This window comes from Marmota monax, unplaced genomic scaffold (assembly GCF_021218885.2).
Source record: "Marmota monax isolate L192 unplaced genomic scaffold, Marmota_monax_Labrador192_F-V1.1 WCK01_AAM20220418_F8-fsc00096, whole genome shotgun sequence".
Taxonomy (NCBI): domain Eukaryota; kingdom Metazoa; phylum Chordata; class Mammalia; order Rodentia; family Sciuridae; genus Marmota; species Marmota monax.
In genome coordinates this window covers 1922359-1940371 of record NW_026695236.1, presented here as the reverse complement: position 1 = coordinate 1940371, position 18013 = coordinate 1922359, and the positions used below count along the sequence as shown (strand labels likewise).

The following is an 18013-nucleotide window of genomic DNA, read 5'->3' as shown; positions in this document are numbered from 1 at the left end:
AATTTACCAAATCACAGTCTAATATGATAATCTTTAAAAAGCCTTTCTCTACCTTTATTCCCAGTCATTTCTGTTATTACATGTACACTTTTACACTGGTTGGGCTTATTTACCCCCATCATCTGGCCAGACCTTGTGTTTTCTCAGTATCATTCTTCAGTGTGCCTAGTCTTTTAAGCTTAGAATACTCTGCCACCAGCTCATCCTCTAACTGTCCAACCAAAATAAGCACTCAGCTTAAATGCTAACTAAATCTTTAAGTCCTGATCTCCCCATCAACAGAATTTTCTATCTTCTCTAATGCTTAGAGCCTCTAGGTCACATTTCAATCTCCTTCTGCTTATCAGGTATAACCTTGGATTAAAAGATGTTCCAGGATAAATGATAAAATACCTGAAGGCAGAGATTAACTACTAAGTAATCTTTGCATCTTGTTTTATGTTCCTCAAACACAGCTCAAAATTTTGCTTAATGATGTTTTAAAGGGTGATAATTTGATAAAGAAGATATAATAGAAATTTAATAAATGTCCTAAGTTTGTACCAATACATCACTTTTTTAAACAATATCACATACTATTTATTTAGTATCTTCTCTGATAATCATGAATCCTCAAGCTAAATCAGTAAAATGTTTTGAAAGAAACAGCTCAAATATCCTAGATACATTCCGAAAAAAATAGAAGAGGGTCAGTGGGAATCACCATGGTAACAGATAGATTCTGCAATTCTTGAAGTCACTTTGTTGTAGACTGGCATTTACACATCATGACAAAAGTCTGAGAATTGCTGTCCATCAGGAACAGTAGGAAGATATTGCAAATCAGGGTAATTAACAGTAGCTGCTATGACAACCCTCAAATATCCAGTAGTTTAACATAATAGAGATTAATTTCTTACTCACATAAAGTCTGAGGTAGATGGTGAAGCTCTCCTGAGTCTTCTAAGTGATTCAGGGAACCCAGCTCTTTCTATCACATTACTTTTACATCCCTGAATATTTGTTTCTGGTTGCATGGATATAGGAAGGAGAGTGAGCCTAGAATCTTCTATGATTGTTATACAGCAGGCCTATTTGTGGCACAAGGTATTTCACCTCATGTTCTGCTGGCCAATACTAGTCCGATACTGTAAAGTAGATTTGCAAATGATGGTTTCCCATGCTCAGGAAAAGTGTGTGAATTTGCTGAGTATATAACATATCTTGGCCACAACAAACTCAAGCATTTAAAGAAATTTGGATCTGAGGGCTGTTCTTCTGGAAGGAATAACTCTGAAAAGGCATTTGTACTGGAGCTATTGGTAGTGGCAAAATTGCTATGAGATTTCTCCCGATGATGATCAGAACTTCTTTAGTATTATTCCATAGCAGGTTCCTGATTAATGACACCCACCAACTTCATACTGCTATTCATTCTCAAACTCAAATATTTCATCTGTGTATCAACCTAATCTATACCTGGCTGCACTTCATGTCTTGCAGCTTTATTACTTTCCAGTGCCTTTCCTCCTTATTTTATTCAGTCCCATCCATTCAGGTCTATGAACATGCCAGACAGGTTTCAAGCTCCATCAGAGGTTGGGTGGCTTTCAACTTAAAAGGCCATCATTACTGACCATGGACAAATAGAAGACCTATTCATAATTGACTCTTCAATTTCAACTCTACTTTCCTATTCACTCAAGCTATGTTCTTTTCTTAGCCTCTCCTTCCCATTTTCCCACATCACATCCACACCCTCTCTTACAATTGTCCTTGGATACTCTGACATTCACTGATTTTTCTTGTTCATAGACTTCTGTGACTCTGACTCCTAGAGTCACACTTCCAGCAATGCTTTGTAACCCAACTGATTCCGTAGTGGAGTGATGTGACAGCCAAAGTGATCTCAAAACAATAAGAAGCCAAGCCAAACCATGACAAAGCAAAATGCCAATGTAAGCCTGTTTGCCCAAATATGCTAACTGCTTCTTACTCCATTGTAGTGAAAACCCAATTCAATACAATGGCCAACAACACTGCACAATCTCAACTTCTTGCTGTTATCTACTATTACTCCCTAAACCCCCAGTTTGCTCTGCTCCTCACACTGGATTACCAACTGTTGTCAAAATGAGATGCTGCTATACTTCTTTAGACTTTAAACCTGTGACTTCCTGCTTCTGGAATCATCTCTCCCCACATCCACCTGTGCCACATCCTCCTCTTTTTCTGGACTTCATACAAAGCCATTTTTTCAAGAAGGCTATCCCTGACCATCATTTTAAAACTATATCTTTTCAACATTCTAAATCTCCCTTCTTTATTTTTCTCATAGTAATGATGATTATGTAATATATAAATTTTTATTTTTATTTTGTTTTGATCCATCTCCTCCTAACAATAATGTATGCTCTGCAAAGGTTTATTTTGTTTATTGCTATAGCTCCAGCATCTTGAAAAAAATAGCAGTAAGCATTAGATATTAGATATTCAATTCATGTTTGCTTAAGGGATAAATCTTTTTTATTTCAGCTTTAATAGCATATATTTTGCTCTTGTGCAGAATGTAGAACCCTGAAGTCAGGTATCAGATCATAATTTCCCCTGTATCCCACCTCTGCATTGAACCAATATTGCAATGGATTAGTAACAATTTATTATTACAAATAATCTTTTAAATCAAGTTCCTTCACAATATTTTCTCAGTGACCCTATCTTTGGTAGCAGCCTGTGTTGTTACTTCAGTGCCACATCACAGCTGTGAGGGGCAACAGCGTCTTTATTTAGTAGCCATCTGGCCTGGATGTTATTTCTCTACCATTTTTAAAGGTTGTGACACTGGTAATTATGGAAATGTCAAAACACTAGGCCAACTATGAGGGCTGTGGCAACAACCATCCCACAGTGTTGCCATGGAAATGTGGGTAAACTCATATATAGCATCTGGTACCAGCCAGAAATTGAAATTAAAAGTAGCTCTCTCTATTGGCTTGGGGAATGGCACCTGTTATGAAACAGGTATATTGTACCAAAACACTAATATGAAGACTAAAGTAGAGGGGCACAGGAAAACTCTTTTTGAGTTTTTCTACTGTCATAGTCTAATCCTATGCTTTTTAACAATCATTTCTAGCCTGGTGATTATTGGGAAATATATTCACTAATATCACATTTGCATTTTTTTCTATTTATTTAGTATAATGAATATATAAATCATATTTATGAATTATACATATTTATGAGATATCATATTGTTTTGTATCCATTGCATAATGTATCCATTGCATAATGCATATGTCTATTGCATAATGTTCAAATCATGGGTAAACATATCTATCGCTCTATGTCTTTTGCTTTTCTTTTTCATGATAATATAAATACAAATATCTTCTAGAGCACAATTTCTTGTGGTAACTTTGTAAGTGTGAAGTTTTAATATAATATTTCTAGAGATCCTTTGATAAGAGTTTTACATATATCATGCTACTTTATCCTCAGAATATAAGTATCGCCCCAATTGTATAAATGAAGAAGATAAGACTAAGTAACTAGGCCAAGGCTGCGGAGAGGTGAGTGGTGGGGCTGAATTTAACACAGGCTGTCACAGTAAAGCTCTTCCTGCTGCTCACTACATGGTAGAGCTTAGCTAAGCCATATGAGAGACCAGCAGAGGAGGCTGCCTGGGACAGCTCAAAAGGATGAGCACAGGGATTAAATTAAAGCATGAGGGAAAAAATCCTTCCATAAAATATATTTCTATTTGGTTAAAACACAAGAGATATAAGAGATCAGGGATTTGGTTATGTGTATGAGTTCTTTGAAGCATAAGAAAAAGTCTGCAATTAGAGGATTGTTTTAGATGTTTGTGTATGTGTGTAAGTGTATGTGTATGTATATATATTATGTCTGCCTAAATATGTGTACATATCACATATGTGTGTATAAGAGCATATTGTGTGTATGTGTGTGTGTGTGTGTGTGTATATATATATATATATATATATATATATCTCCCCACCACTCACCCTTTTGCAGCCTTGGCCTAGTTATTTAGTCTTATCTTTTTTGTTCATACAATTGGGGCAATTCTTATATTTTAGGGTCATTGTGTGTGTATGTATATTATATATATGTATTATATATAATTTTAATTTAAATATATATAAATATATATATTTATATATGTTCTTTTTACTTTAAAAAAACTGTTCAGAAATGTTTAAGGAAGAAGTATATATATATATATATATATTATATATATATATTATATATATAGCTTTTTATGTTTAAGGAAGAAGAATATATATATATATATATATATATATATATATATATATATATATATATATTATATACAGCTTTTTTAAAGTAAAAAGTATAACTGACATACAATAAACTGCACAAATTTCTTTTACATATGTATGTATGTTCCTATGGAATAATCACAACAATCAAAATAACAATAGCAATCAAAATAACATATTCATTACCTCTACATGTTTCCTGCTACACATTGGATCCTTTACTCCCCTGTTCCCATTCCTGGGAAACTACTGATCTGACTTCTGTCACCACAGATTATTTTACATTTTCTAAAGTTTCATAAAAATCAAATCACACAATATGTATGCCTTCTTTCCTGGGTTACTTGACATTGCATAATTATTTTGACTTTTGCCATGTTGTTAGGTATATTAATTTGTCAATCCTCCTTCTTCAATAACCTTTCATAGTCTGCATGCTCTTTCCCCAGTTGATGGATATTTAGGTTGTTTTTAATTTCAGGCTATTTTGAGTGACATCACTATGACCATTCTTGACCCAATACTTAGTAGTGTAACCACAGGGTAGGAATATGTTTATTTTTTTTAAGAAACAACTAAACTGCTTTCCCAAATGGTTGGATTATTTCACATTTCCAGTAGCAGTGTATGAGAATACTTGTTCTTTCACATTCTAGCCAACACTTGCTATGGCTGGGCTTTATAATTTAGTCATTCTAATAAGTGTATGGTGGCATCTTACAGTCACACAAATCTTCATTTCTGTTATGAATAATGATATTGACATCTTCTCATACATTTATCTTCCATCCTTGAATCTTCATTGATAAAATGACTCTTTAAATATCATGTTCATTTCTTTGAACTACATAAAAAATTTTTATATGTTCTAAAAGCAGGTCTACCAATGTGTGTGTTTTATTTTCATTCTCTTTGTGGAGTCCTTTGAAAAGGTAATTGTTATGGCTTAGGTATAAAGTATTTCCCAAAAGCTCATGTGTGAGACAATGCAAGAATTTTCAGAGGTGAAAGGATTGTTTATGAGAAGTTTAACTTAATCAGTGGATTAATCTACTGATAAGGATTATCTGGGTCTTAACTGTAGGCAGGTGAGATGTGGTTGGAGGAGGTAGGTTGCTGGGGCTTGCCTTTAGGGTTTATAATTTTGTCTCTGGTTGGCAGAGCACTTACTCTACTTCTTTGCTGCCATTTTTCTCAAGTACTTTCTTCCTTGAAGAATTTCCCCTATGAGATTCTGCCTCATCTTGAGCCCTGAGGATGGAGCCGGCCACTTATGGACTGAGACCTCTGAAACCACCTCTGAAACCACGAGTCCCCAATAAACTTTCCTCCTCTAATTGTTCTAGTCAGGCTTTTTGGTCACCTCAATGAAAAAGCTGAATAAAACAGCAGCATGTTTTAAAATTTTGATTAAGTCCTGAACCTTTTATTGTTCTGTTGATTGTGGTTTTGGTGGCACATCTAAGAAATCTTTCCTAACACAATATCCCCAAAGATTTTTCATACAGGCTTATAGATGCTTTATAGGGCTAAAGTTTACATTTAGAGCCAAAATTGATTTCAAGTTAATTTTTATGTGTGCTGTATGGTATAGATTGAGATTTTTTAGAGAGTAGGTTTTTATGAATATAGAAATCTTCCTGTACCATTTGTTAAAAAAACTCTTCTTTCTCCATTGAATCACTTGTGCCTTTTTAAAATCAAATCCAGCATTTCAAGCAAATTTGGTTTGTTTCAGAGCTAACTACTCTGTTCTATTGATCTGTTTATCTTTATGTTGATACTATATTGTTTTGATTTCTGCACCTTAAACTGAATCTTGACATTGGGTAATTTTAATCCTCTAACTTTATTCTTTTTTTTAAGGTTTTTTTTTTTTTTTTGGGGTACTGTGGATTGAACTCAGGGCCACTCAACCACTGAGCCATATCCCCAGCCCTATTTTGTATTTTATTTAGATACAGGGTCGCTTAGCACCTCACTTTTGCTGAGGCTGGTTTTGATCTCATCATCCTCCTGTCTCAGCCTCTCAAGCTGTTGGGCTTACAGGAGTGAGCCACCATTCCAGGCTCAAAGTAGTTTTGAGTTTTCTAGCTCCTTTGCATTTCTAGACAATTTTTAATCATCTTGTTAGTTTCTATTTTTTAAAAAAGACCATCATATTTACATTACTAGTACCCATATGGTAAGAAAAAGAAGACAGGATCCTAAGATTTTAATTGATATTCTTTGCATTTATAGATCAATTCTGGCCAAATTGCTATCTCAAGATTGAGTCTTCCTAATTATATATACAGTTTATCTCTCCACTTAACTTAAATCTTTAATTTTCTGAACAAAGTAATTTTTAAGGCACAAGTCCACAAATCTTGTCAGATTTACTTTCAGTATTTAATATTTTAAGTATTATAAACGGAATTAATTTTCTTCAGACTTCCTTGTACTTGACAAATAAAAATTGTTTAAGGTAGGCAAAATGATGTTTTGATATAATATACAATGTTTCATGATTACCACAATGAAGCCAGTTTAATCTACCTATTACCTTACACAGTGTAGCAAGAACAATTTAGAGTAATTCTCTCAGCAAATTTCAAGTATATAATATTATTTTAAATTATAGTAATCACTTAGTCTTTGGAATTTATTCGTTCCTCAAAATTGATCAGTTGTACCCTTTGACCAATATCTCTCCATTTATCCCATTGCCCAGCTCTTGCAATCACCCATTCATCCTCTGCTTTTATGAAGTCAAGATTTTAAGAGTCTACCTATAAGGGAGAGCAGGTAGTATTTGTCTTCCTAGACATGTTTACTTTGCTTAACATAATGGATTCCAGGTTTGTCCACACTGGCAGCATTTACTTTCATTTTAAATGCTAATATTGCTTTATGCATATATTAATATATCCATATGTATGATACACATGTATCATGTTGTCTTTTTACATTTATCTGTTCACCAGACATTTAATTTGTTTCCGTATCTTGGCTAGTATGAAATAAGCAAATGAACATTGGGATGCAGATATCATTCAGATACTGATTTCATTTTCTTCACATATATACCCAGAACTAGATTTGCTGTATCATAAAATAGTTCTATTTTTAATTTTTAAAGAAATGTCCATAACTATTTTATGTAATGCCTATACTAATTTACATTTCCTCCAATAGTATACAGAGTTCCATTTTCTGTGCATCCTTGCCAATAATCACCTTTTGTCTTTTTCATAGTACCATTCTAACAGGTATGAGGTGACATTTTGTTTTTGATTTACGTTTTCTTGATGATTAGTGGTAATGAGTGGTATTTTGTATACCCGTTGGACACCTTCTCTTCTTCTCTTGAGAAACATCTATTCAGGTCTTTAGATAATTTTTAATCAGGTTATTTACTTACTTTGCTATGTTCAAGAATCTTATATATTTTAGAAATTGACTCTATGTCCAAATATAAATATATGGTTGCAAATGTCTTCTTCCATTCTGCCTTTTTATTCTACTAATTATTTGCTGTGCAGAAACTTTTAGTGATGCAATTCCATTTGTTTTTACTTGATAGCCGGTGCTTTTGGTGTCATATAAAAAAAAATCATTGCCTAGAACAATGTCCAGAAACTTTTTCTTTGTATTCTTTTCTGATATTTTTGTGTTTTTAGGTCTTTCATGAAGGTCTTTTGACTCATTTTGAGTTGTTTCTCATATGTAATGTAAGATGAGTCCAATTTCACTCTTCTGCATATGAGTACCAGTGAATGGTACAAATTTCTTCTATATGTCTATTATATAGAAATACAAATGATTTTTGTAAATGTGCTGAACACACTAGAAAAATTTTTTGAGGTTCCATTGAATTTTCTAGCTCAGTAATCATTCTATCTATTAGTAAAGATGGTTCTACTTCATCCTTTTAAATTAAGAATCTGGAATCTTCAGTGGTGAGAAACAACTTTATTGCCTGATCATAGGGAAAAAGATGTTTAATATGTTGAAAAAGTTTCTGCCTTCTCCAAATTTACTGTAAATTTTATCACAGTAAATGATTAGATTTTATCATTAAAAATTTTTATATCACCTACCATGTGCAAGGCAATGGATTTGATACACAGCACTGGAAAGATAAACAAACAAACAAATCAAAAAACAGAACCCCAACAACAAAGAACAAAAATGGAAAGCAAAATAAACATATATATGCAAACATATATGTATATAGAGAGATCTATCTATAGATCAGGACTATCTATCTATAGATTCAGGACATTTTTCTATTTTAGCTAAGTTGTCTAATTTATTTGTAACTAAATTTTTTTAAGAGAGAGAGAGAGAATTTTTTAATATTTATTTTTTAGTTTTCAGTGGACACAACATCTTTATTTTATTTTTATGTGGTGCTGAGGATCGAACCCAACGCCCCGAGCATGCCAGGCAAGCGCACTACTGCTTGAGCCACATCCCAGGCCCCTGTAACTAAATTTATACTCATAACATTCTTTTAACTTTTTAAATATCCATAGAGTCTTTAGTGATTTTGCTTCTCTCATTCTTCATATTGATAATTCTTATTTTTCTCTTCTTTTTCATTATCAATTTGGATTTTAATTTTAATGATTCCTTAAAGGAAACAGGCTTTAGTTTCATTTGTTTTTTCTACTATATATCTGTTTTCAATTACAATGAGTTTCTCTTTGATCTTCAACTTACTTTACATTTACTTTGCTCTCTTTTCCCAAATTTCTTAAGGAGGAATCTGTAGTTATTGGTTTGAAAATATTTTCCTATAAAACTTTTCCACAGTACTGCTTTAGGACCTTTAGCTGTAGGTTTTTTTTTTGTTTTTTTTTTCAGTTTGACTTCTGTGGATAGATACTCCCCTGTCTTGCATGAGTCCTATGAACCCTGTTTTCTCTACTTCTTTGGGGTGATTTATTCCCTTACTCTCAAATGTTATCCTCGCTTGCATGTGTAATCAATATTCACTTCATGTTTCCAGGGTTCTTTCCCTGGAGAAAGGAGTTTTTTTCTCTTAAGAGGAGTTCTGAGTTCTTCCTCTGTTCCTGTAAACTCTGGCTTCCCTGCTTTTTCTGAACTCCTTTCCATTTCCTCCACTCAGCAAGCTTCCCTCATTTATTTCTATCTCTTGAAAATAACTATCTTTTATTGCTTAATGTCCAGTGCCTCAAGAACTATTTTTCTCTATATCTTGACTGGTTTTGTTGTTGTAGTTATTTCAAGCAAGAAAGTAAATCTAGCTTTTATTACTTTATTTGAAGCAAACATTTTCCCATTTATCCTTGTATTTAAGCTTCACTACAGTTCTGGTGACTTAGGTATTATTTCCAATAATCATTCTTGTCTTAAACATTTAGAAAAGGAAATGTAGAAAGGCCTCTAAATGATTACAGTTTTTTTATTCTTATTTTTTGTAAGTTTCCTTGATCTAAGTCCAATCCTTTTAACAATGTGCCTACTTCCCTCAGGCAATGGGTTCAACCAGCTTCGCAGCTATCTCTTTAGTTGACTTTAAATATATTTAATACATCTTAGGTTTAACTTCCAGTCCTTAGGTATTTGGGGAAAAACACTAATTCTAAACCAAAGCCTTTCTTCTGGGATTTCTTTGAGAATTTTTGATGATGGATAGTCACCATAGAAAATTCCATGTATCAACCTCTAGGATGGATGGATAATCTCCCCCTTTTCTTAGACTCTGGAATTCAAATGAGAAATACATCTGATTTTTTTGAACTTTTTATCTAGGACATTGATCTGTCTCTATATTCCATTTTCTTAAAACAGATTCCAAGATGGAGAATCATATTTTTTTTTTCTGGCAATGAGAAGTATCAAGATATAAGTAACCTAATACTATCACATAAAATTCTGCTTATCTTAATCCTTTCATTGATGTAGACTTTTGCTCCAGAGACTTTACCACATGCACTAAGACAATGTGATCAGATTTCTTCTTCAATATGTGTTACTGGTGGTGTTCTAGCACAGACTTTCCTACATTATGGCTCTAATCAATGTTGTATAAGAAGATGAATTCAGGGTAAAACAGAAAAAGGTGATGCTGGCTTAAAGAAAGTTATTTATATTTCTTCACAGTGGAATTTGTTATTTTCCAACACAATGAACTACATCAAGTTTCTAAAACATGGTTAAGGAATAATCCCCAACAAATTTAACTACAGAATCCTTTACATACTGATTAATATTCTTTCTATATGCAATCTTGGAAATGTTTATGTAATGCAAGGATGAGGAAGCTCTCACCTGGCATTATCTGTGGCATATGACTTTTTAAATTTGGTCCTTACAATACCATTCCTTTATCCCAGCAACTCTCACCTAAGCCAATATTTTCTCTCAGTGATTTGTTTTTGATTTTTCCACTTACATTTTCAGTTTGAGAGCTGCTCATATTTTCTGAACAATGGCTAAGCATCTAATGCACATTTTAAAGGGCAAAAAATGGTGACAGAACATAAATTTCTGATGGACAAATAGCGGAATATCCTCTAACTAACCCAGCTCAAATCCTACTGAGACATGTTCACCAGAGAAAATGTGAACAACTCTAGATGGAAACTTACTATAACAGAAAGGGAAACACTTCCAAGCTAGCAGATTCAATTTTTGGAATACAGGAAATTATTTAAATGTCAAGAAGTCTTCATATGCTGCACAATTACTATTTGTATTTTTAGTGCTTTTGACTTAGAAAACACATAACAACATTAAACTACTGTGATTCCAGTTCTTCACATTAGAACTTCACATTGACCACACAGCTTATGGATATTCACCAGAATATACAAAGCATAGTTCAGTCAACCAATAATTCCATAAGGATTGTAGATCCAGGCTGGAAATCAACAGTGACCCAGTGGGTCACTACAGCCCTCAGATTGGGAACTGTCCTCAGTTCTCTAACCATTGTAACATCACCTGGGTCTGAGAAATAAAGGTATATTTATCTAATAACATTTATCAAATGTTTACTTCAGATTCTACAGATTGAAAGCATTATAGTAGAAAATTGGAAAACAGAGATAAGTAAGGCTGGTCCTCTTATGACAAAATATATAATTTAATGAAGAAAGAGAACTATAAAATGTTTTTATACTGGTGTAATGATATGAAAAGTCCTATTTCTATGTTGTTGCCATACTGAGGGAAAAATTTGTATTAACTCTGGCTGTTTCAGATTCTGAAGGGACAGGGTCATTGTTTTTGTTTGTTTGTTTGTTTTGTTTTGGCTCAGTGGTAGAGGGCTCGCCTAGCATGGGTGGGACCCAGGTTCGATCCTCAGCACCACATAAAAATAAAATAAAGATGTTGTGTCCACCGAAAACTAAAAAATAAATATTAAAAATTCTCTCTCTCTTTAAAAAAAATAAAGACACTGTGTTGTGTCCATCTACAAAAAAGATTCATTCTCTCTCTCGAAAAAAAAAGAATAAATTACTTTGTGTGCAGCAAAGTAACTATATTAGCAGCTTTAGGTTCAAAGGACGAATGCTCTGTCTTAAGAATAGAGAAAACAAACTAGTTAAAAAGCTCTACAAATGAAATGAAGAGTTATTTATTTTAGTAAGTGCACGAAATTCTGAGAAGAGAAGAAATAAATGTTAAAAAGAAGAAAAGGGGGAGAAATAAAAACAACATGGTGTCAAGAAGCTGTGAGTGGGAGTATGTGGGGCAGAGTACTATAGAGAAATGTTAGAGCAGGAGAGACTGTTTTTGCATATCATGGCCAAAGGACACAAAGGACATGGTTATTTTGGTAAGTTCTTACTAAAGTAAAATGTCAACATAGAGAAGTTAAAAAATCAGACCTGTAGGTGATTTTTTTTTTCCCAAACCACCACTGGATCAAAAAACCATAATATTATAAAATCCCCATAAAAGTTCTCCTGGTTAAAGTACTATTTTGTTGTTCTATTATTTCATGCTTGTTTTATTGAGAATAGTTTGGAACACCTACAAATGCATGTATCAGTAATTACATTAAGCATTACAAAAAGGGGGCAAATCTGTGTTCAATTTCTGGATTGGTATATAATAAAAAGAAGACAAAGAATAAAGGAAGAGTAACATGAAGGAAGTAGAGTTTCAGTGACAACAGGAAAGATATGTACATTCCATGTATGTATTATATGTCAAAATACATTCTGCTGTCATGTATGACTAAAAAAAATTAAAATTAAAATAAAAAAAAAAAACATGAGAACATAAGCTCTCTGGAATGAAAATATTCTGAGGTGGGTTTTTCCTGAAGTAAAACTCAGTAACATGAAAAAGCACAGGCACTTAAATAGGCATGCCACTTTACATGGGAGGTCACAATCTGTGAAGTGGCTGGAGCACAGGCTCCATGGATTTAGGGAATACAAGATGAGACTTGAAGGCTGGGTTTGTGGCTCAGCAGTAGACTGCTTGTCTAACATGTGTGAGGTACTGGGTTCAAGCCTCAGCTCCACATATAAATATATAAATAAAATAAAGGTATGGTGTTCATCTACAACTATATATATATATTAATGAGACCTGAAAAACATAATTAACTATTTGGAAATGTTTTGACTAGAGCAAAAGAGTTCTGGGATATTTTTGTAGACATCAGATAACCAAGATCTTATAGAATGGGAGGATCATGATGAGATATTATTTCATTCCATGAACATCCTTGGGACTAATTTTCAGCATAAGCACAGGAAAAAGAAGCTGGTATGGATATGGTTAGGTAGGGAGATTCTAATACTTGAAGTGAGGGAGAATGAAAAATTAACACTGTCATACCATGATGGATATTTAGGCCATGGTGGGATTCACATTATTAGGTCACCACTCAGCTCCAAGGGTAGAGTAGGTGAGTATTACTCACTCATGTGTCTTGGGAGACAGGGAGGGGGATGAGTATGTCATTGACTTCAGCTGTGAAAACAAAAAGGAGAAACTGAAAGTTTGGAGTGGTTAATATGGAAGTTATAATGAGGTTAATTTTAGATATATAAGTTTGAGCAGTCCTTAGGACATCTAGGTGAAAATATCTGTGTGTTAATGTCATAAGTGACACTTCTGGAAACTATTGGAGGCAACGGGGAGAAATCATAGATTGGAGATGGCAATGAATGTCAGCAGGTGACAGAGAATGAATATAAAGGTAATGGTCCTTGAACCAGCTGAAATGGGATATGCTTATTAGAAAACAGTCTTGATTTAATTCTCTAAACTTTGCTACTAGGTTAAATACACAATAAGAGAAGAGAAATTATATTATTGATATGTTAAATTTACTGTCATCATTAATTTACTTTATAATTTAAATCTCCCATAATGGTGCAATTTAAATAAAACTTACTAAAACCATCAAGTTGGTCAATACTGTTTAGGGAAAATATCATATTGAAGCCCTAGAGTATATATTTATATAAAAGTAAAATATGTGTTAATAACAAAACAAAGTGCTGGGTGTAGAGTTAAAAATTTACAAGATTTTTAAATGGAAATAAGAACCAACTTTAAAATAGTGTATATTAAATTGAGGAGTCATTTGGTAACTTCTATCTAAAAACTCTAAAGGACTTATTCTAACAAATGAAACAAATGTCTTAAGAGAAGTAAGATAATAGAATAATTAAAATTATTGATTGATATAAAAGAAGGCAGGAAAGAATAGGAGATTAAGAAATAAAAAGTGAATTGGCCGGGCTGGGGCTGTAGCTCAGTGGTAGAGCACTTGCCTCACATGTGTGAAGCACTGGGTTCAATCCTCAGCCTCACATAAAAATAAACAAATAAAATACAGATATTGTATTCATCTACAACCAAAAAATATTTTTTAAAAATGAATTGGCCAAATAGAAAACAAATGATTAATGAGAGAAATAGAAGATTAAAAAAATAAGCCTCTGATTAAACAATTCAACAGTACATTTATCTGACAAAGGACTCAGATCCATAGTATATGAGGGATTTTTAAAAGAAATATTTAAAAGATAATAAACTCAAAATCATGTTTAAAAGAATACTTTACAAAAGAGAAGGCCTATTTTTCAATAAGTGTATGAAATGCTTAATAGTATAATACATCATAGAACTGCCAAATGCCCCAGAATGATAGAAGCAGACACTCAGAGAATGTCTCAAATTCAAGAAATAAAATCAGGTTCAACAGGAGCATAGAACAACTTAAATTCCCTTAGGTGATAAAGATGAGATGCCAAAATGACATTTGAGTAGATAAGGAACTAGGGTCAAAACTAGGCGGTAATGAATGTTTGGCTTTGTATAATTACCTTCTATAGCTATACATAAATCATTTAAAAATATATATTTTGAGGCAAGTTTTCACTGTGTTGCCCAGGTTGGACCTATACTTGGATAAAGTGATCCTACTGCTTAGCCTCCTAGCAGCAGGAACTATAGGTATGTGCCACTGCTTCTGGTTCAAGAATTATTTCCCTTGTATTTTTTTGATACATATTGATTATCATATAATGCAATGGGCGGAGGGGCAACCAGGAATGAACTCAGGGGCACTTAGCCACTTTTAGCCACATCCCAGCCCTATTCTGTATTTTATTTAGATACAGGGTCTCACTGAGTTGCTTAGTGCCTTGCTTTTGCTAAGAATGGCTTTGAACTCTGGATCCTCCTGCCTGAGCCTTCAGACTGCTGGGATTACAGGCATGGCTTAATGCAAATTTGATGATTATAATTTTTAATCTATTCTATTCTGTTTCTATAGTAAATTTCACTAGTTAAACTCTAGACAAATCTGAGTTTAATTCTAAGTTCCAGCACTTAATGGACATATGACTTTGAGGAAGTACTTTTGTCTCCCTAAATCATGTTTACTTTTGATCATTAAAATGAAGACAATAATCTTCCCAGGATGAGAAGAAAAACAGAGGTATTACTTATTGAATGTCCAAGTTTATGCACCAAACATTGGTTGTCAATTAAGATTCCAATGGTGGGGCTGGGGATATAGCTCAGTTGGTAGAGTGCTTGCCTTGTATGCACAAGGCCCTGGGTTTGAACCTCAGCATTTAAAAAAAAAAGAATAAAAAAAACCCAATGGGGGCCTAGGAGAGTACCTTTCATTAGGACAGTGAGGAGCAGATTCTGAGCAGTAAGATCACATCTCACTGTGCCAAAAGGCTCAGTGCCAAAGGGAAGATTTTACCAAACTTCTTTCAAGAATATATCTAAATATGGCCTCCAACAAAGGAAGAGAGAAAAAAGTAACTATTTGTAAGAGGTAGCATTTCAGACAAAAAGGAGTCTGAAAAGAACATTAAGAAGGTACATACCAACTGAAACAATTCCCTTAAACACACTGGTGGGGAGTTGTCATCAACTCCTGAGTACTGAAGAACAGGAGATGAGAACAGAGCTATTGCTTATTATTGATAATGTCTCCAGAATAGCTATGTACAGTAATCTGTGCAGAAACATAGAGTAGGAACATGAGAGAAGTATATGCTCCCCAAATTTCAAAAGAGGAAATAAGTGTTTTCTTCCAAAATTGGATAGAAATGTGACAACTACAAAATTAAAATTGTGAAATTTAAGTGAGAATGCTATTTATTCTCACACATTTTAAAAGGGAAATAAAAAAATAAAAAAGGAAACAAATAAGTATTTATAAGTATTTGAAAATTTGGAAAGGAGTTAGCAGGAAAGCAAGTAGAAGAAAGGCAGACATACTCATACCATACTTCTGTGGTTTCTGGATTTCACTGACCAGTAAGGCAATTTTCTGGGGGGGGGGGGGAAGGCACATATCTCCCTTTCTAGACACTAAACCTTTGAAGGAAGAAACTAAATCTCCTAACATCCCCCTTTCCAACATTCCTCCTCTCCATACTACCTAAACAGGAACTGACAGTTTTGCCAAGTTCTTGTTTTACCAAATAATGGCATTTAGAAACAATCACAAATCACCACTTACACTCTCCATCATTTCATAAAAAAAAATGAATTGATACCAATGCATAGAACAGACATGAGCTTAGAGAGAGAATGCTTTAAGAGTTCCTGATTTTCCTTATTTTGATGCCAATATCAATAAACTCTCCATGAATGTAATTGGTACTAGAAATAGGATTACAAACCCTCTACATCAAATTGTTCTGGGGTTCCATCAACATGGGTACAGGCAATTATTCTAACAACTAGAATATTTCACACCTTGGAAAATGCATGGGGGTTCTTATTACACAGTATGGGATAAATCAGTCTCAACAAATCCCTTATCAATTTTAACAAGCTTTAACCTTTTCAGAAATTGCCATATATGTCAATATTGGCTCTACCCGGTGATTAGAGCCAAGACTTAGGATGTGCAACAGATGATCCTAACCAAATACTTTGTTTATCCCTTATTGCAATACTTGCAACATAGAACAGCAATTTTTTTGGCGGGGAGGGGGCACATATCTCCCTTTCTAGACACTAAATCTTTGAAGGAAGAAACTAATTTCTCCTATCATAGTACCCCTATTAAGGCAATATTTGACATATTGTGGATCTCTATAAGCATTTACCAAATGTTTGAATATCTTAATAGTGTTTATTGAAACAACATAATTGTACATAGTAAAATCTCAGTGATTATTTTATGTTTCATTAATGGAAGTAGGAATTGGATGTGTTGTCAGTATTCACTCATTAACTCTTCAAATCTATATAAAACCCTTAATATGTGCTTCTACTGTACTGAGATAATAAAAATGGTCCTCCATCTGCTTAGTATCATAGTAATGAGCAGAATGTAGTCCTTGCCTTCAAGGGTGTCAAGAATAGGTGCATCTAAAGCCCATATGATCTTTTAGAACTGTGTCTCACAAAAACATATCCAATTATTTGAATGATATAAATATAAATAATTTAATCATTTTAAATCTCAATAGAGTAAACACTTGCTGAGATATGTTTTTCTTAGCGAGAATAAAACCTGCTTATCACCATTAAGTGGTAATACCTACTGTATTTGAGAGTCCTCCTTGCTAACAAATTACAGCCACTATCCTCACGACATAGTTCACTTAGATTGGAGTCTTAGCCTTGTACACTTTAAATGATACAATAAATCTGCTTACTATTGCAAGTCTTGTTGTATTTGCTGTTCTCCTGTGCAAATCCTTCCAGTCGGCACTGAAAACGATGCTGCCAAAATTCTTGAAACCAAGGGTTTCGGAGGTTTGTTTCTGGCCGGAGCTTCAGATAGTAATCATCAAACCACTTGACATCAGGAGATTGGAGCTTGATTGTGATTCCACCAACAGCTTCTCGCTGATATCCATCTGTCACATCGTACCTATCAGCCCAGCCATCACTGTGGGAACACACACACACACACACACACAGACAAAAACAAAAACAAAAACAAAACAAAACAAAACAGAACAGAAATCTTCTGAGTAAATGATTCCTTTTGTTTTTTCTATTTTTTGGTTTACTATGTCAGTCATGAAATGGGTACCTCAGACCACAGGATGGTCATGCATTATACCTAGGTGATTGTTAAGATAACAGCTTGTTAAAATGAAAAAGTGCAGTAACACCAAGAAAACTTTAGGCTTCAGAATGCTAACCTCTCTTATCTTGAGTTGCAAAATGTTACCTAATACTTTTGGCAGAATTTTACTTGTTGTAAAATTCAATATATGCATTTACATTGCATAATAGAACAGAACCATTCACAC

At 33.7% G+C, this 18013-nt stretch overlaps 1 protein-coding gene across 3 annotated transcripts in view; it reads right to left on the bottom strand.

Annotated features, from left to right (window-relative positions):
- Grm5 (glutamate metabotropic receptor 5) overlaps positions 1 to 18013 on the bottom strand; it is a 464549-nt gene that overhangs the window by 111037 nt on the left and 335499 nt on the right. For all 3 annotated transcript variants that reach the window (XM_046439401.2, XM_046439400.2, XM_058577374.1), the window contains exon 4: positions 17408 to 17643. In XM_046439401.2, coding sequence (XP_046295357.1) covers positions 17408 to 17643 — 236 coding nt within the window. The remainder of the gene's footprint in view (positions 1 to 17407; positions 17644 to 18013) is intronic.